Below are 17,453 nucleotides of genomic sequence, written 5' to 3' on the forward strand. Positions count from 1 at the left end.
CTGATATTAACAGCAAGTCCTCCCATCTGGTTTTCCTCCTTTAATAGTATCATGATTATCCAATGGCCTTTGTTTGTACAAATACTTAAGGATCAGATTGTCGAGTTCCACAAAAATGATACTAGGATTTTTATTGGAATTGTATTGAAAATATATATTATTTTGAATAGAATACCTCTCCATTTATTTAGTTTTTTTCTAAATGCTCTTATTACATTTTTTAGTTACATTAAGTAGCATTTTTTTCTGTTAAGTCTTGCACATGTTTAATTAGATTTATTCCTAAGTACATGATATTTCTTGATTGTAAATGATACTTGTTTAAACTTTCATTTTCTAACTCCTTTTTGTTAGCATCAGAAAGGAAATTGACTTTGTATTCAGCAATATTACTTAATATTCTTATTGACTCTAATAATTTATCTGTATAAGATCTTGGATTTTCTACATACATAATTATATTATCTGTGACTAATGGCAGTTTTATTCCTTCTTTTATAATCTTTATATCTCTTTCCCTTGCCTTATGCCACTGGCTAAGGCCTCAAGTACTATGTTGAATAGAAATGATGATAGGGATCAACATTTTCTTGCTTTCAATATCAAAGTTTTCACTCTTTCACTTCCAAGTGAGGTATTTATTGTAGATAGTTTATGGATGCTCTTTAACAGAATAAGAAAACTCCTATCTATTCCTAGCTTGCTAAAAGTTTTTTTTTAAATCATGAAAAAGGCTGCAGTTTATCAAGTGTTTTTCCATTTATTAAAGTGAGTGTATGGTTTTTCTCCTTTAATCTCTTAATGTGGCAAATTATGTTAATTTTCTATTGTAAAATTTAAACTAGTATTGTTATATATTGTTGATTTTTATAATATTTAGAACAGTTTTTGAATGTTTACACTTTTTGCATTTTTGCCTTGAGCCCAATTGACCTATAATTTTCTTTTTCATATTGTCCTCATTTGGTGTTAATGTAAAGGTTAGTATTAGTCTCATAAAACAAGTTGAAAAATGTTCCCTTATTTTCTATTCTCTTGGAGAGTTTGTGAAATATTGAAACAATGCTAGTTTAATAGGAAGGATTTAATTTAGGGAGTTGTGTAGACAAGTATTAGAAAACTTAAAAGGTAAGAGGTAACTGCAATAATGGAGACAGTAAATCTAGGAAACAGCTATCATTCTGGCGATACAGATACAAAGGAAAGAGGCCTTTGTATCTGGGTTATTAAAAATTACAGATTGGAGGAGGGACCTATGGGATCTAGGACCCAGACATCTGAGGAGGGGTGCTGCCCAGCTGTGCAGATACCTCAGTAGTCACATAAAAGAATTAAAAGTCAGTCTTTGGTTCTTGAAAAGGTTTTACGTCTACTTTACTCTTACAAAAAGTAACCCCTCTTTCCTTAAGACATTTTACTTCTACCTACCAAAAAATTGTCATAATGCACAGAATTTGTTGGGACAAGACACTTCAGTATCATATGTAAACCTGCAATGTCCCCAGTGCATATGGCACTCTGCATGTTGTATGAGGGGGCCACTGGCTATCCCCTTTGTCTTCCAAAAAATTGTTGAATTCTTTCATTCCTTTATATATCCTTTCTAACTTTTTTATCTGTTTTATTCCTTTCTATAATATTCATGAGATTTCAAGAGTATCAAATGATGCATGAAATCAAAAAACAATTCTTGGCCAGTAATTATATAATGTATTAGTTATAAATATATTGTTTTTATATTTATTAAAATACTTATTTTAGAATAAAATGTGTTTTTAAATTCATTTGTAATATTGACATTTTAATTACATTTCTTCTTTTAATATCAACATTTGTTTTCTAGGTTCAAAGGAAAACACGTGAAAATTAAAACTGAGTTACAATCTTGTATTGGTATAAAACCTATCAGTAAATAAGATGTCTGGAAAGGAAGATAGTTCAGAAGAGGCAGAAGATACCACTAGTCACTTCAGGAAAGAATTTAAATCACAGTTGGTAGAGGAACCTGGATTTATTAAAGAAACATCAGATTTATTAAGGGAAGCTTCTGATGGGAAACCTTCCCACCAGATGAGTGAAACACATCCTAGAATGGACACATTAGGTGCATATGATGATGCATCCACATCCTTCTCTGAAAGTAAGTCTAAGAGAAATGAAGAACAAAGGAAAACTCAAGTATCTGAAAATGGCACTACATATGACATCTCTCAGTCAACAACTGAAACTTCACAAAGTTCATCATTATCAGTATCTGAGAAGGCTGCTGAATCTCAGGCTTCTGTTGACTTCCTATCTCATGGGACATTAGGAAAAATTAGTCCACAACTCTCTGAAGAAAATGAGGAAGGACTTGGCTTAGGATCAGATAACTTCACTGTTAACCTGAAGGCGAAGGGTTTACGAGAATTCCCTAAGGACATTTTAAAAGTAAAATATGTAAAATATCTATTTTTAGATGAAAACCAAATCAAAAGTTTTGAAGGAGCAGACTTAGGTGAGTTGCTAGGACTTGAAATTCTATCCTTGCAAGATAATGGGTTATCATCACTTCCTTCTGAAATTCAGTTACTTCGCAATTTAAGGATGTTAAATATCAGCCATAACCAAATATCACATATTCCTAAAGAAATATCACAGCTTAGGAACATGAGTCAACTTTTTTTAAATAACAATTACATTGAGAATTTTCCTTCTGACTTAGAAAGTCTTAGAAACTTGGAAATTTTAAGTTTGGCTAAAAATAAGTTAAGACATATACCAGATACTCTGTCTAGTTTAAAAAACTTGAGCATTCTCAATCTGGAATATAATCAGTTAACAATATTTCCTAAAGTTCTGTGCTTCCTTCCAAAGTTAATTTCACTAAACCTTACTGGAAACCTAATAAGCAGTTTGCCAAAAGAAATTAGTGAGCTTAAAAATTTAGGAAAACTTTTAATGGATCACAATAAACTTATATTTTTGCCAGTGCAAATTTTTCACTTGCTCAAAATGCAAGAACTCCAATTGACTGACAATAAATTAGAAGTTATTTCACACAAAATTGAAAATTTTAGGAAACTTAGGATTCTAACACTTGATAAAAATTTATTGGAAGAAATACCAGAGAAAATTTCCAACTGTGTAATGTTGGAATGCCTTAGTCTTAGTGATAATAAATTAACAAAACTTCCTAAGAACATCCATAAGCTTAAAAATTTAAGAAAATTCCATGTAAACAGAAATAATATAATGAGAATACCTGAAGACATCTCACACCTTACTAATATGTTCAGTCTAGGATTTTCAGGAAATATAATCACAGATGTTCCCATTGAAATAAAAAACTGCAGGAAAATAACTGAAATTGACTTGAGTTATAATAAAATAATGTATTTTCCAGTAGGTTTGTGTGCTTTAGACTATCTCTATTATTTGAATATTAATGGAAATTATATTTCAGAAATACCTGGGGATATATCTTTCAGTAAACAACTACATCATTTAGAGTTTAATGAAAACAAACTCCTCATATTTTCTGAACACTTATGTTCTCTTATTAATCTTAAGTACCTGGATCTTAGTAGAAACCAAATACGGAAAATTTCACCATCTATTTCCAATATGGCATCACTCCATGTTCTTATTTTATGCTGTAATAAATTTGAAACTTTCCCTATAGAAGTGTGTACTTTAGAAAATTTGCAAGTACTTGATATTTCAGAAAACCAAATACAGGAAATCCCTTTAGAGATCTGTAACTTAAAAGGAATCCAGAAATTAAACATCTCAAGCAATCAATTTATGAATTTTCCTATTGAACTGTGTCAACTTCAATCACTGGAAGAGCTGAATATAAGTCAAATAAATGGGAGAAAGGTAAGAGACTGATATTTTGGGTTTGGGGGCAAAGGCGGGACTGGAGGGGGTCAGAATCTAAGCTGTAGTGAATGCATATGTGTGTTTTAATAGCTGAACTGTTTTATTTTTTAAAGGATAGGCTTTTTTTTGAAACCTCAAACATGGTTTATAAATACACTTCTCAACACAAAGCTGTATAGAAAAACATTTCATTAAAATGAAATGTCAAGAAAAGTAAAAAATTGTATAATTTCTTTTTATTTTAGTTTAATTATAAAAGGAGTTTGGTTTTTTTTTTTTGAAGATTTTAATTATTTATTTTTAGAGAGAAAGGAAGGGAGGGAGAAAGAGAGGGAGAGAAACATCATCCTGTGGTTGTCTCTTGCGTGTTCCCAACTGGGGACCTGGCCTGCAACCCAGGCAAGTGCCCTGACTGGGAATCCAATGAGCGACCCTTTGGTTCACAGGCCTGCACTCAATTGCAGCCCTGGCTGGTGTGGCTCTGTGGATTAAGTGCTGGCCTGTGAACCAAACAGTTGCTTGTTTCATTCCCAGTCAGGGCAGATGCCTGGGTTGTAGGCCAGTTCCCCAGCTGGGGGTATGTGAGAGGCAACCACACGTTGATGTTTCTCTCCTTCTCTTTCTCCCTCCTTCCCCTAAGAATAAAACAAAACCTTTTTTTTTAAGTTATAGATTAATATAATCACATTATTGGAAATTTGGAAAATTGAGAAAAGTAAAAAAAAAAATTCCACAAGCACATCACTATAATATAACTGCTGGTCATATGTTGACAACTTACTTTTAGGTTTTTTTTTCCTTATGTATATGGTTTTATAAGCAATTAGAAAAAGATTACTTTCAAGTTTAAATTCTTTTATTTTTACTTAATGTGTCATAAGCATATCCCCATGATATAACATAATTGTTATAACCAATACATTGTTATGTAACTAATTTCTGTTAAGCATTTAGGCATGTTGTGATTTTTCATCATCATAAATAATGCATGTGATGAACTTTGTAAATATAGCCTTTTCATATTTTACTATTTCCTTAGGAAATTTTCCCTTAAAAATCCCTAGGTCAATGGGAATAAATGTTCTTTTAGTTCAGCATTTTATTTTACTCAAACTAGAATAGTAAATTTTATGAACTAATTTTTAAAAATAAAACATTACTGATTTATACTGACTTGTATTAATGAAAAGGATATCATCTGGCTATCTTTAATTTGACCATCACAGTCAAATTAAAGTCCTTTGATAGAGGCCAGTCTATTATCTAGAGTAAGATTTCCCAAAGTCTGTTCCTAAAAAAATACTAGTGCCATGACCTGCTCTGAAAGAAAAAAGAAAGGAAGGAAGGAAGGAAAGGGAGGGAGGGAGGGAGGAGAAGAATAAAAAAAAAGGTAGAGGGGTTCCTATTATCAAATAGGTTTGAGAAGCACTGGGTTCTCTTCTAGAATCACAGTGAGTGTCAAAGTTCTGAAGGGTCCTGCACTAAAGAAACTGGTTTGTGTCTATTTAACCCATATTTCCCAAACTTACTTTATCTTTTTTAACCCAACACCTACTATACTGTACTGTTTTCAGGAAGGCTACTCCTGGAATAGTTGCTTAAGTTAGATGGAATTAATAATGACACATGTTGTATTTTAAAAGATGTGCTTGTATTAAAAGACATTTTTTCTGTATTATAATCAATGAATTCCTTAGCTAACTTATAATCCTTTTCTCCTCCTATATCTTACTGTGGAAGTCTACAAGTTGTGCCCTTAATTTTCTCTTTAATTTTTTAATGTAATTTTTAAAATTTATTGACTTAGAGAGAGAGACATCAATTTGTTGTTCCATTTACTCATGTATTCATTGGTTGATTCTTGTATGTGCCCTGACCTGAGATCGAACCTGCAACTTCGGTGTGTAGGGATGACACTCTAACCAACCGAGCTACCCAGCCAGGGCCATTTTCTCTTTTCTATTAACTCCTTCCTAGACCTCACCACACCATGCACATGATCCTCAAATCTACAAAACTGCAGCTGATCTCTCACCAGTGGTCTAGTCCCATAGTTTTTAATTTCCCCAGAAATTCTGTTCTTTTACTCTTTTATTGTCTCAAACTCAACATAACTTTAAACTTACCTTTCTTCCTTTCCAAATCTCTCCATTGCTGTTTGTGGTGCCATTGTCTTTAAACCTGCCAATCTAGAAATCATGGAATCATCTTTGACTGTTCCTTTTCCATTACCATTACACTGAATCTTACACCAAAATCATCCATTTTTTTCCTTTGAAAAAGGTCTTTGAATCATGTCCCTCATTTTCCAGTGTCCCTGTCTCCATCCTGATCCATGGTAATCACTCACTTCATGCCTAGACTACTCCAGGAGCCTTCTGACTATTCTCTTTCACCCAGTCTCCTCCCTTTTATCAGAACTTGTCAAAACCACCAGACTTCATTCCAGAGGACTGTTTTCTCGGGAATCCAGATTGCATATCTATTGCCTACTCAGAGTGGGTGATTGCAAAGGCACCAGTCCACCTCATTAACACATCATTTTAAAGGTCAACAGACAGAAAAAAAAAGTGATTTACAAATGTCTTCTCAAAAAGAATATCCTATATGTTGGAAAGATCACTTTGATAACTTCCTTAGGGTGGAGATGATATATCCAAAGGATTAGTTTACATAATAGCAGATGGTCACTAGACAGTCATCTGAAGATGAGTCAGGTTAAACACTGGGCTTTTATTTTTCTACATGAAGAAGGATGCACAAAAGGAATCTTCCTTCCATCCTAGCTCTATCATCACAAAGTTCTCAGGCATTTCCTCTAATAAATGTTGAACAAGTAGTTAAAGCATATGTTTGAAAATTGTCAAACTATGGATCTGCCCACGTGTCTTTATCTGCCTCCTATCCCATAGGCCCAGCTCTTAAGACTTCCCATAGCCTGGTTCCATGTTCCTTCTCCAACCTTACCTCCCTCTCTAAACATCCACATGTCTGCTATTGTACTCTTTATTTTGGCATTGAGTTACCTATTACTTAATGCTGTTTCCTGATTGTTTCACCTGCATATATTTTCTTCCCTGAACCACATTTCACGCTCTTTGAAGCTAGGGACTATCTCTTATGTTTCCTTCACATCTGGAAGAACCTTAAGCACAATATCCAGTATTTACCTTGCTTGGATATTTCTGAGGGACCCATATATTCAAAATTCTTTTATTCATTCACAGTATTTCCTTTATTTCAAAAGCCACTTGTGATGGCCTTATTTCTCTGAATGTACATATTTTTTCTTCACCTTAGCAGAGTATTTTAATTTCTGTTATTTTGCAATACTTTTTGTACTAGGAATATTTATTTGAGGTTACATTGCCAAACTGTGTGAATACACTCTAAAGGAGTTTATTGAGCATTTACTCAAAATGCACCATGCTTAGGAAAATATACACACAAGGAAAACACACAAGAAACTAATAAAAAGCAATGTTGATGAGAGTAGGGATAATTAGATCCAATGTGGCACAGAATACTTGGGAAAAAATTCAAGGAAGAGAATAAATTAAAGCAGGGTCAGATTTAGCAAGGGAAGAGAGGGATAAGGTGGCAATGAACATTGAGCGTCTGGAGAGAGAAGAAAGTGGATTAGCAAGCCCAGGGTTAAAGTGGTAGCACGGGTCAGACTGAGGAGGTACTCGGATGCTACATAGTATGTGGTGGGTTTTAGCAAGGAAAGGAGTCGCAAAAAAAATTGTGACACAGTGAAAACACCTCCTTTTTAAGACAAAAAAATTCCTTCCTTCCATTTGATTTTAGAAGTTTTAGTCATAGAAATATTTATTTTAAATATTAATTGTTTAATCTTTGTTACAGTTAACAAGACTTCCACAAGAGCTGTCTAATATGACTCTACTTAAAGAACTTGACATCTCAAATAATGCCATCAGAGAGATTCCAGGAAATATAGGGGAACTGAGAAGTTTGGTTAGTTTAAATGCAAACAACAATCAAATAAGTTATCTGCCACCATCTTTTCTATCTTTAAACAAACTCCAGCAACTACAGTTGAGTGGTAAGTGTCAAGCATAAGCAATAAGTAGAATTATTAGTGTCACTGTTGCAAATTTTACTACCAGGAAAGGAGGGCAAACAGATAAGATAATGTAGTAAGTGCCTATTGGAAGGAAATGTCTATCATAGGTACAGAAAATGTGAGCAGAGCATAAGGTCCGGTTCCTTCCCTGAAAGATGTTATAATACAACTGGGGAACCTGAACATTTTTTTATTGTCTTCTCTGCCTATACCATTTCTTCCCATTCTGAACCTGACCTCATCCCTCCCTGTACACACAACTACCTATACTACCTTTGGTCAGCATTTTCTGTTTTCCCTTTTCTGCTGGCTCCCCTGATCCCACTCCTATACCCTATAATATTCTAATACCTTATAACCTTTTACAAAGTAAATCACTAATTCTAAAGAATTCCCAAGGCACAACAAATACTATAGTGGTATTTAAATTTTTTTATTATGAAATATTTCAAACTTACAGAAAATAAACACCAATGCACCTATTTCCAGATATAAAGAATGATGATTTTGTGATATTTACTTGAAATATTTTTGATTGTTAAGAAATAAAATAATAGAATTGACTTCCTTTGTACCTCTCCCCAAACTAGAAGTAACCACTAAACTTCAATTGGTGTATATCTTTTTATCATCAATTTTTTACTACATATACATATATGGATATATACACATACATACATATGTATGTATGTATATATGTATATGTATCCATAAAAAGTATTTTGCTTTTAAACTTCACTAAAACTTTACTATATGGTTTATAATTTACCATTCTGTAACTTTTTTCATTGGCCATATTTCTAAAATTAATCCATGTTAATATAATATATACATAGACTTGTAGCATTCATTTTTAAATGCTGTATAATATTAAATTATATGGTTAAACAATAATTAATCAATTATCCTGTTGAGAGACAATTAAGTTGTTTCCAATTTGTTTGCTACTGTAAATATCTTTGTACATGTTCCTGGTATTTATCAGCACTGAGTTTCTTTTTTTCTCATTACAAAAGTAATATACACTTATTACAAAAAGCATGAGAAGAAAACACTAATTTGAAAGTTAATATCACTCTTAAACCCACTCCCAAAGACAACCATCACTGACAGATGTTTTCCTATTATTCCATCATTCTCCTCCATATTCTAACCATACATTTATTCATTCAACATTTACTGAGTTCCTACCAGGTATCAGGCACCATTCTATATACAATAAAAATAATACGCACTGAGTTTCTTTAGTGCACATAGCTATAAGTAGAATTGCTGGATCAGAGGATATATACATCTCCGTCTGCACCAGATTTGGGCAAACTGATCTCCATAGTGGTTGTACCAGCTAACTGCAAGAACAGTTGAGTTTATGAAATTATATTTTTTCAGTTAAAAGTAATCTTTATAATTTTTAATCCTCACCTGAGGACGTGCTTATTAATTTTAGAGGGAGAGAAACATTGATTGGTTGCCTATCATACACACCTTGACGGGGGACCAAACCTGCAACCTAGGCATGTGCCCTGACCAGGAATCAAACTCATAACCTTTTGGTTTATGGGAAACACCCGAACCAACTGAACCATACCAGCCAGGGCAAAAAAGTAATGTTTATAATGGCAGGGAGCCCTCTTAAATTTAGAGAATTTTCAGATTAAGAATGAAGTTTCACCTTTTTGTTATCACTGTATGAGTAGTACAGTGAAACCTACAGTAATGCATCAATACTTAAGATATAATGCAACTGGCATTTTTCTCCTGAATCCCCAGAACTCCCAGTAAACTGGCTGTGCAGGTACACATTACTCATTTCATTGATTTTGCAGTAAGTCACAATAACAGCCCTGTAATTGAATTTTTTGGTACCACTTTTACAACAATGTTTTACTGTATTTTAGGGAGGTTATTTGTCCAAGGGTAGGACATGGCATACTCCACTCATTATTTGTGCATTACAAATAAAAAAAAAGGCTGACCACAACCTTCTGGCCCACTGGAGCACATGATTATCAAGTGGGAGCATAGTTCCCCCCAGGGGCCTTCTAGTACAGAATCAAGACAGAATGGGGAGACAATAGACTTTTTTGAAAGCTTAGCCAGCTCTTTGTTAGTCCCCATCAGAATTAGAAAAATGTATCAGTCAGGATCCAATCAGAAGACAGAGACCACAGCATTAATTAATGACCAAGTGTGTTATTAACTACACATGTGAAAGGGTAAAAAGAGAATCCTAAGGTTATCTCACAAAGGTAGCAATGGCAGGAAGCAATAAATAATCGCCCAATGGCTGAAGTTAAAGTTGGAATTATTAAAACTTACAAGCTTAAAGGAGAGGCCACGCTGAAGTGAAACTTAGACATCTGAGGATGGAACACCCCTGGGCTGGTGCTGAGTTCTCTGAGGTTGTGTGTGTGTGTGTGTGATATAAAGCGACTTTTGCCAGTGTTGGGAAAACTGCAAACTGCATTCAGCTGTTGCTATGGCAAGGCACTGCTGTTGGTGAGGTAAAAGGGTGTTGAGCCCATAGATGTAGGTTTGGAGCTAAAAGGAAATTGCTAAACAATTGGCATATCCACAATCACCAACTTTTAGAGCCGAATTTAAAGTTAGAAAGGTTGATTTCAAGTCTCGTAATTTAATGTTTCCTCCATTCATAAAATGAAGCTCAGAGGAATGTCCATGCCATAGATTTGGTGTGACTAAAGGAGATTTTAAAAGCAGGGAGCATACTGTGAAAGCACTATTAAACAGAAGACATCTTGTGAATAACCCCCCCGTCCCACTTTTTAGTGAATTTAGGAAGATATCTTCTTAGAACCTCAGTTTTTTCATCAGCAAGATAAGAAGGCTTTAACTTCTGCCTGTCCATAAAGTTGTTGTGGGAATATAATTAGATAAAACATGAAAATATTAATATTTTGACAAATGTGGGACATTTTACCAATAAAAGGGATTTAGATACTCATTTCTTGTCTCCTAGCATGGGCATTAGAGTAGAACAGACCTTAGTTAGAATTCTAGCCCCATAATTCACTAGGAAGGTTTTTTTTTTAATGTTAAGCTGCTGTTCCTAGTCTGTAAATGGAAATGATACCTACTATTTGGACTGTGAGCATTAAGTGATCAATCATTAAGCACAGAAATTGATGCGGTGTAGGTTTAACAGATGTTAGTGCCTCTCCTCCAGGAGCTGAAAGATCAAATGAAAGGAAGGTAGATGGACATGTAAGCTGTCTGTAGTTGTCCTCAGAGAGAAGAACCTCACAGTTCTCTCTACAGATCTGTACTCAGGATGCCATCACGCAGGCTTTCATCGTCTCCTATCTGCAAGACAACTAGTTATGCCAATGCAGTTATATCTGTTGTTTACACCTGGCATCCATTCTGATGGTCAGTGCCTGTGCTAAATCAGTTGTTAAATATTTTTAATATTGTTACTTCTTATATAGATGAATATAACACCTTCTGAAAGGACTCCCACCCTATAGTCTCTCTATCTTTCCTTTGTTATTGCCAGTATTTTAAAATACTTTTTATCAATGTATATACATACCAAAAAAAGTACATATTGCCTCAAAAATTAAAGTTAAAAATAGAACTACCATATGATCCAGTAACTCTATTTCTGTGTATTCATCTGAAGGAAATGAAAACAAAATCTTGAAGATATATGCATCCCCATTTTCACTGTAGCATTATTTATCTAAGTGTCCACCAATGGATAGATGAACAAACAAATAATATGTATATTATTCCACTGTGTATGCAGTGGAATATTATTCCTCCATAAACAGAAGGAAATCTTGCCATTTGTGACAACATGGATAAATCTTGAGGACGTTATGTTAAGTGAAATAAGTAGAGTGGGGTATATGTGGAATCTTAAAAACAAAACAAAATTCATAGAGAGAACAGATTGGTGTTCGCCGGGGGGTTAGGGAGGCAAAACGGGTGAAAGGGCTCAAAAGGTACAAACTTCCAGTTATAAAATAAATGAATCATGGGGATGTAATATACAGTATGATGACTATAGTTAATAATACTTTATTGTATATTTGAAAGTTGCTAAAAGAGTAGATCTTAAAAGTTCCTATTGTAGAAAAAATGTATAACCATGTGTGGTGACAAATATTAACTAGAGCTATGATGGTGATCATTTCACAATATATACAAATATCAAATTATGTTGCTCACTTATAACTAGTATGTTCATCATATCTCAATTTTTTAAAATGTACATATTGTAAGTATACAGCTCAATGAATTTTCACACACTGAAAAAGCCCACATTTCAGGACCTAGATCCAGAAATACCTTTCTGCTCCCTCCATTCATTTCTCTCCCTTCTCTCAACCAGAGTTAGCTAGTATCATGATTTCCAATAGTGTGCCTTAAATGAAACCTTTTGTGTCTGGACTTTCACTCAACATTGTGTGTGTGAAATTCATACTATTCTGTGTAGTTGTAGACCATTCACTCTTAATGCTGTATATAGTGTACTATATGAATATACTCTTTTATTTATTCTGCTATTGATGGAAATTTTATAGGAAAGCAATTGTTTCCTTGTGGTCAGCTAAAGTGCATGATTTCAATCTTTTAAATTTATTAGGACTAGCTTTATGGCCCAGCATGTAGGCTACCTTGATAAACATACCATTTACTCTTAAAAAAAAACTATTCTGCATATGTTAGGTACAGTGTTTTATGAATTGATATTCATATAGGTCTAGTTGATTGATAGTCTGGTTGGACTCTCCTGTCTTTACTGGTATCTATGTCTTGCTACGTTAATTTCTTAGAGAGAGGTGTTAAAATCTACAACTATGGTTGTGGGATTGTATATTTTTGCTTTGTCAATTTTTTTCACATATTTTGAAGGACTGTAATTAGCTTAATCCCTACTTGAGGGCGGATTAGGCTTAGGAACTCCACTCTAAGGAACAGCATAGAAAGGAAAAAAGAAATCCAAACATTATATTGAAGAAATCTGGCAGACTCTATTTTAGCCAAGGGATCAAGTTTAATAACCCTACTGATGTCATGGGGGTATCAGGTACCCTGATGTGGTATGATGAGAGCACTTTACCTCTGTGGTATTCTTTCCAAAAACCTGTAACTCCCACCTAACCACGAGAAAACATATCAGATAAATACAAGTTAAGGAATATTCTACAAAATACCTAACCAGTATAACTCAAACTGTCAATACCATGAAAAACAAGGAAAGACTGAGAAACTGCCACAGACCAGAGGAGACTAAGAAGACATAACTATGCAGTGTGCTATCTTGGATTTGATTCTGGATCAGCAAAAGGACATTGATGGAAAATCTAATGAAATCCAAAGATATCCAAAGTTTATTTAGTAGAATATGCCAATGTTAGTTTCTTAGATTTGAACAATGTAACATGATAACATGAGATAACATTAGGGGAAACTAAAACTAGCTGAGGAGTATACAGGAACTCGTTACAATTTCTGCAACTTTTCAGTAAAGCTGAAATTATTCCAAATAAAAAGTTTATTTAAAAAATTACCATCATACCTACCCTGTAAAGTGTTTTCCTGTAGTATGAGAGGAAAGCCTCCTTTCTCATTTAGCCATCCTCTATAAGAGGAAGGAACCACTGCTGTTTCTATACCTCCTCAGTAAGAACTTATGATTCTTATGATTTGCCAGCATTTTGAGGGTTCTCTGGTGCTTTGCCAGTGAGACACAGTAGATGCCCTATAGATAGTTATTATTTGTATGCATAGATTACTTTCTTTTTTTTAAAGATTTTATTTATTTTTGGAGGGGGACAAGGGAGAGAGAGAAAGGGAGATAAACATCGATGTGTGAGAGAAACAACAATCAGTTGTCTCTTGCACACTCCCAACTGTGGACCTGGCCTGCAACCCAGGCATGTGCCCTGACCAGGAATGGAACCGATGACTTTAGGTTTGCAGGACAATGCCCAACCCACTGAGCCACACCAGTCAGGGCTATAGTTTTCTTTTACAGAATGGTACAATTCAATTAAAAATTGTTTTTCTATTAGGAAATAATCTTACAGCCCTGCCTAGTGGTATCGATAACCTAATTTCACTGAAGAATATAAATTTTGATGATAACCCTTTGCTGAGACCTCCAATGGAAATCTGTAAAGGAAAACACCTGTATACTATTGCACGCTATCTACAGAGGGCAGATGAAAGAGATGGTAGGTGATGAGTGAGTGACTATAAGTTATTTCTAGTACCATCTGTAAATTAAAATATAGTTTAATTAGAGGCTTTCATTCTGGCAGAGACATTAAAATATTTCAGAAGATTAGCAGTATTTGATTATAATTCAGATTATTTAGTCTGGGTCCAAACAAACTGAATCATTGAAAACAGTCAAGTTCAAGTGGACAGTGGGCTTCTTCCCACTTATGGTCTCATTGCCCTTCAGTAGGTTTTTCATCATGGTTGTTGCCAGACTCAGAGAACCCACAACCATATTTCTCCATCACTTCTGATCTGTATCATATGTAGTCCCTTATGTAGTTGTTCTAAAAGTCACACTTGGCTTTGAAGGAGTCCACAGATGCTTTCCATTGATGCCAAAGTTTTTGGCCCACTATGATCACTTGTCTGCAATCCTTAAACAGTCTTCATTCCTTCTGTCCTTAAGTGCTCCTTTAGTTGTCCTGACTATTTCATAGAGATGTCCATTTTTTTTAAATGTCCTTCCATTGGTCCAGATGGAGACTGTTTTCCCCAAGTCTCTAGGAGGGAAGTTTCACTGTCCAATTCTTTCCCTGCAGCTGGGTTCCCAACAACTATGCTTTTTCCGTTGACTCTGACTTTGCTGCTCATTGTCAATCCTCAGGATAAATCCAGATTTAGGACCTCCATTTTAATGCAGTATTTAAGAAGTGAATATTGTTCCAGAAATGGGACTGTATAAAACTGTCCCCCCAAATTATTCTATCATGTACCCTTGTCTTAGGTAATCAGAGGCTTACATCAGCATAATCGCATAACCTGAGATGGTCACTAAATATGTACACTCTTCTTGTAAGACACAATATACATCCATATTCAGAAGGTTTTACAAGACTCAAAACTCACTGATGGGAAAAATCCAAGAAATAAAAGTCAGTCGCTGTTTTCTGTAACTTGCTAACCAAGCCTGTTCTGCTAATTATTATCATAAAAAGAGACATATTGTGGTAACTTCATTTCTATAAAATAAAGTTTTTAGGGGTTTCCAAGGATCCCCTACAACAGTATTAGTACTGTTACCTAATAGGATACATAATTCCTATCTATCCTAGGAGTTATCTATCCTACTAGGTAACAGTCCTTGAGAAAAGTAAACTTCATGATTGAATCTCCTTGCTAAAATTGTTACTTGAATTCTTCAGAAAGGAGGATTCATATGGTTGTAGCCTATATGGCAAAAGTACAATGGGCAATGGTAACAGATCAAAGTCAGCAAAAAGGAGAACTCTAGCCACCTCCTTTCTTCATGCCTGAGGGGCCTGAGGGATCATACTGCAGGATGGGCACCCAGAGAGAATAGAGAGGATATCATCATGGGAGATGTATTTATTGTACAATTAACAAAGAACATGAGTCCCTTCCTACAAAATTTACTTAGAATATTAGATTTTCATTTTTATCATTAGCATATAATCTAGCTTGAGGGATTAATAATATGAATAAAATAAACAGAAAGCATAGAACATATTTAAGATGATTACAGAGGGGTAAAGATTGCTAGGTCTTAAAAATTCCCAAAGTACTTTAGATCAACAACAACAAAATGAATATAGTTTAAATTAGCTAGAAGCTTTTTTCCCCTCTATATCTAAGACAACATGCATCAAATAAGTTATTGGAATATAAAATGTAAATATATACAACATATTTATAGATGTGAACTTGGCTTCTCAAGACAATATATAAAGAAACACATTAAAAAGCTAGTTTGTATATCTGGTCTGCATTTTACTTTCCAATTTCACTTGTCATACACATTTGATAAGGGCATAGAAAAAAATGTAGATACAATATTAACTTAAAATAGAGTATGTTTTTAAAAAACGATGGCCTAAATTTTCTTTCATGTTCAAATGTAGAGAAAATCTTAGAGAAGATCTTCAAGATAGTTGCCAACAATATCACTAAAACAAACTTTAAATTTTTCTGTCAAAAATTAAACCTGGTACTCTCAGAAACTGATATGTCTACAAAGAGGTATGTATGAATGACAACATATGGTATAAGCTTATTCTTATGCTCTGATTTATATTATACTAATATCACATGGTTGTGAAACATTCATATTAACATGAACTCTAATTTGCTATAAAACAGTGATTTTAGTTTATTATATATTTGAGATCCACATGAGTATAAGCAGTAGTTAAGAATAAGGGATCTGAGGACAGAGGGCTTAACTTTAAATCCTAACCAGTTTTGTGACCTTAGATAAGTGCCTTAAAATAGATATACTTACCTAATAGAGCTGTAATATGATCAAGTTATAAAGTATGTAGCAATGAAGCAATAATGTACTGGTTTTTACTAAATAATCCATAATTATCTTTTTGAGATCTTGAATAAATCAGAATTAAATGTTAATTTAATTGTTGATTTTCTACAAGGAAGCAAGGGGTGGCATGGGGTTAACATTTCCTCTCTATGTGCTAAACTCTGCTAAATTTTTATATGGACTGTCTTTACCAATTAATTTAATCCTCATTTCGATTCAGTAAATTGGTTGTAAAACCTAGACATATAGTATTTAAGTAGCTTAAAACAATGTTTTTACATTAATTATTATTAAAATTTTTTCAGCACTGTTTCATTAAGTGAGGGAGTCCGCCAAGCACTTACCAGGTGGAAAATGGAAAATAACAACTTGTCCACTGCTGCTTTAAGAGACCAACTAATTCGGGCGCTAACTATGATAGGAGCATATGAAATTATCGACAAAATAACAGCTTTACAACTTTCCACATGTACAATTAAATTCTGAACAGTGTATCCATAATAAAAAACTGAAAGCTTATGATGTACATTTCTATAATTAAAACTGCATATAAGAGAATTACATGTAATGTCTCTTTACATGCATTTCTTTTTTAAAAATATTTTTATGATTATGCTATTACAGTTGTCTCAATTATATCCCCTTTGCCCCCTTCCACCAGGTATCCCCCATTCCCTCTGGCAATCCCTTCACTTAGTCATGTCTATGGGTCATGCATATAAGTTCTTTGGCTACTCCATTTCCTATACAGTACTTAACATCCCCCTTTCTATTCTGTACATACCAATTTGTACTTCTTAATCCATGCACCTTTTCTACCTTTCCTCTCAAAACTAATAACCTTCCAAATAATCTCCATATCTATGATTCTGTTTCTGTTCTGCTTGTTTGCTTAGTTTTTTAGGTTCAGTTGTTGATAGTTGTGAATTTATTGCCATTTTAATGTTCAGTTTTTATCTTCTTCCTTTTCTT

The 17,453-nt window shown here is 34.1% G+C and overlaps 1 protein-coding gene across 1 annotated transcript; it reads left to right on the forward strand.

Annotated features, from left to right (window-relative positions):
• Positions 1 to 1,917: 1,917 nt before the first annotated feature.
• LRRD1 (leucine rich repeats and death domain containing 1) lies at positions 1,918 to 16,967 on the forward strand. Its single transcript, XM_024577163.2, has 5 exons — positions 1,918 to 3,861; positions 7,732 to 7,930; positions 13,996 to 14,157; positions 16,066 to 16,183; positions 16,787 to 16,967. The coding sequence occupies exons 1-5, from the start codon at positions 1,918 to 1,920 to the stop codon at positions 16,965 to 16,967; spliced, it is 2,604 nt and encodes an 867-aa protein (XP_024432931.2).
• Positions 16,968 to 17,453: the final 486 nt, after the last annotated feature.

This window comes from Desmodus rotundus, chromosome 6, assembly GCF_022682495.2.
Source record: "Desmodus rotundus isolate HL8 chromosome 6, HLdesRot8A.1, whole genome shotgun sequence".
In the NCBI taxonomy this organism is placed as follows: domain Eukaryota; kingdom Metazoa; phylum Chordata; class Mammalia; order Chiroptera; family Phyllostomidae; genus Desmodus; species Desmodus rotundus.

What these genes read in the sequence shown, in the direction of transcription:
- LRRD1 (XM_024577163.2), top strand. Translation starts at nt 1,918, where the DNA reads ATGTCTGGAAAGGAAGATAGTTCAGAAGAGGCAGAAGATACCACTAGT. An exon ending in GAGGGCAGATGAAAGAGATG is followed by an intron (nt 14,158 to 16,065) that starts GTAGGTGATGAG and finishes GTTCAAATGTAG; the next exon opens with AGAAAATCTTAGAGAAGATC. An exon ending in ACTGATATGTCTACAAAGAG is followed by an intron (nt 16,184 to 16,786) that starts GTATGTATGAAT and finishes AAATTTTTTCAG; the next exon opens with CACTGTTTCATTAAGTGAGG.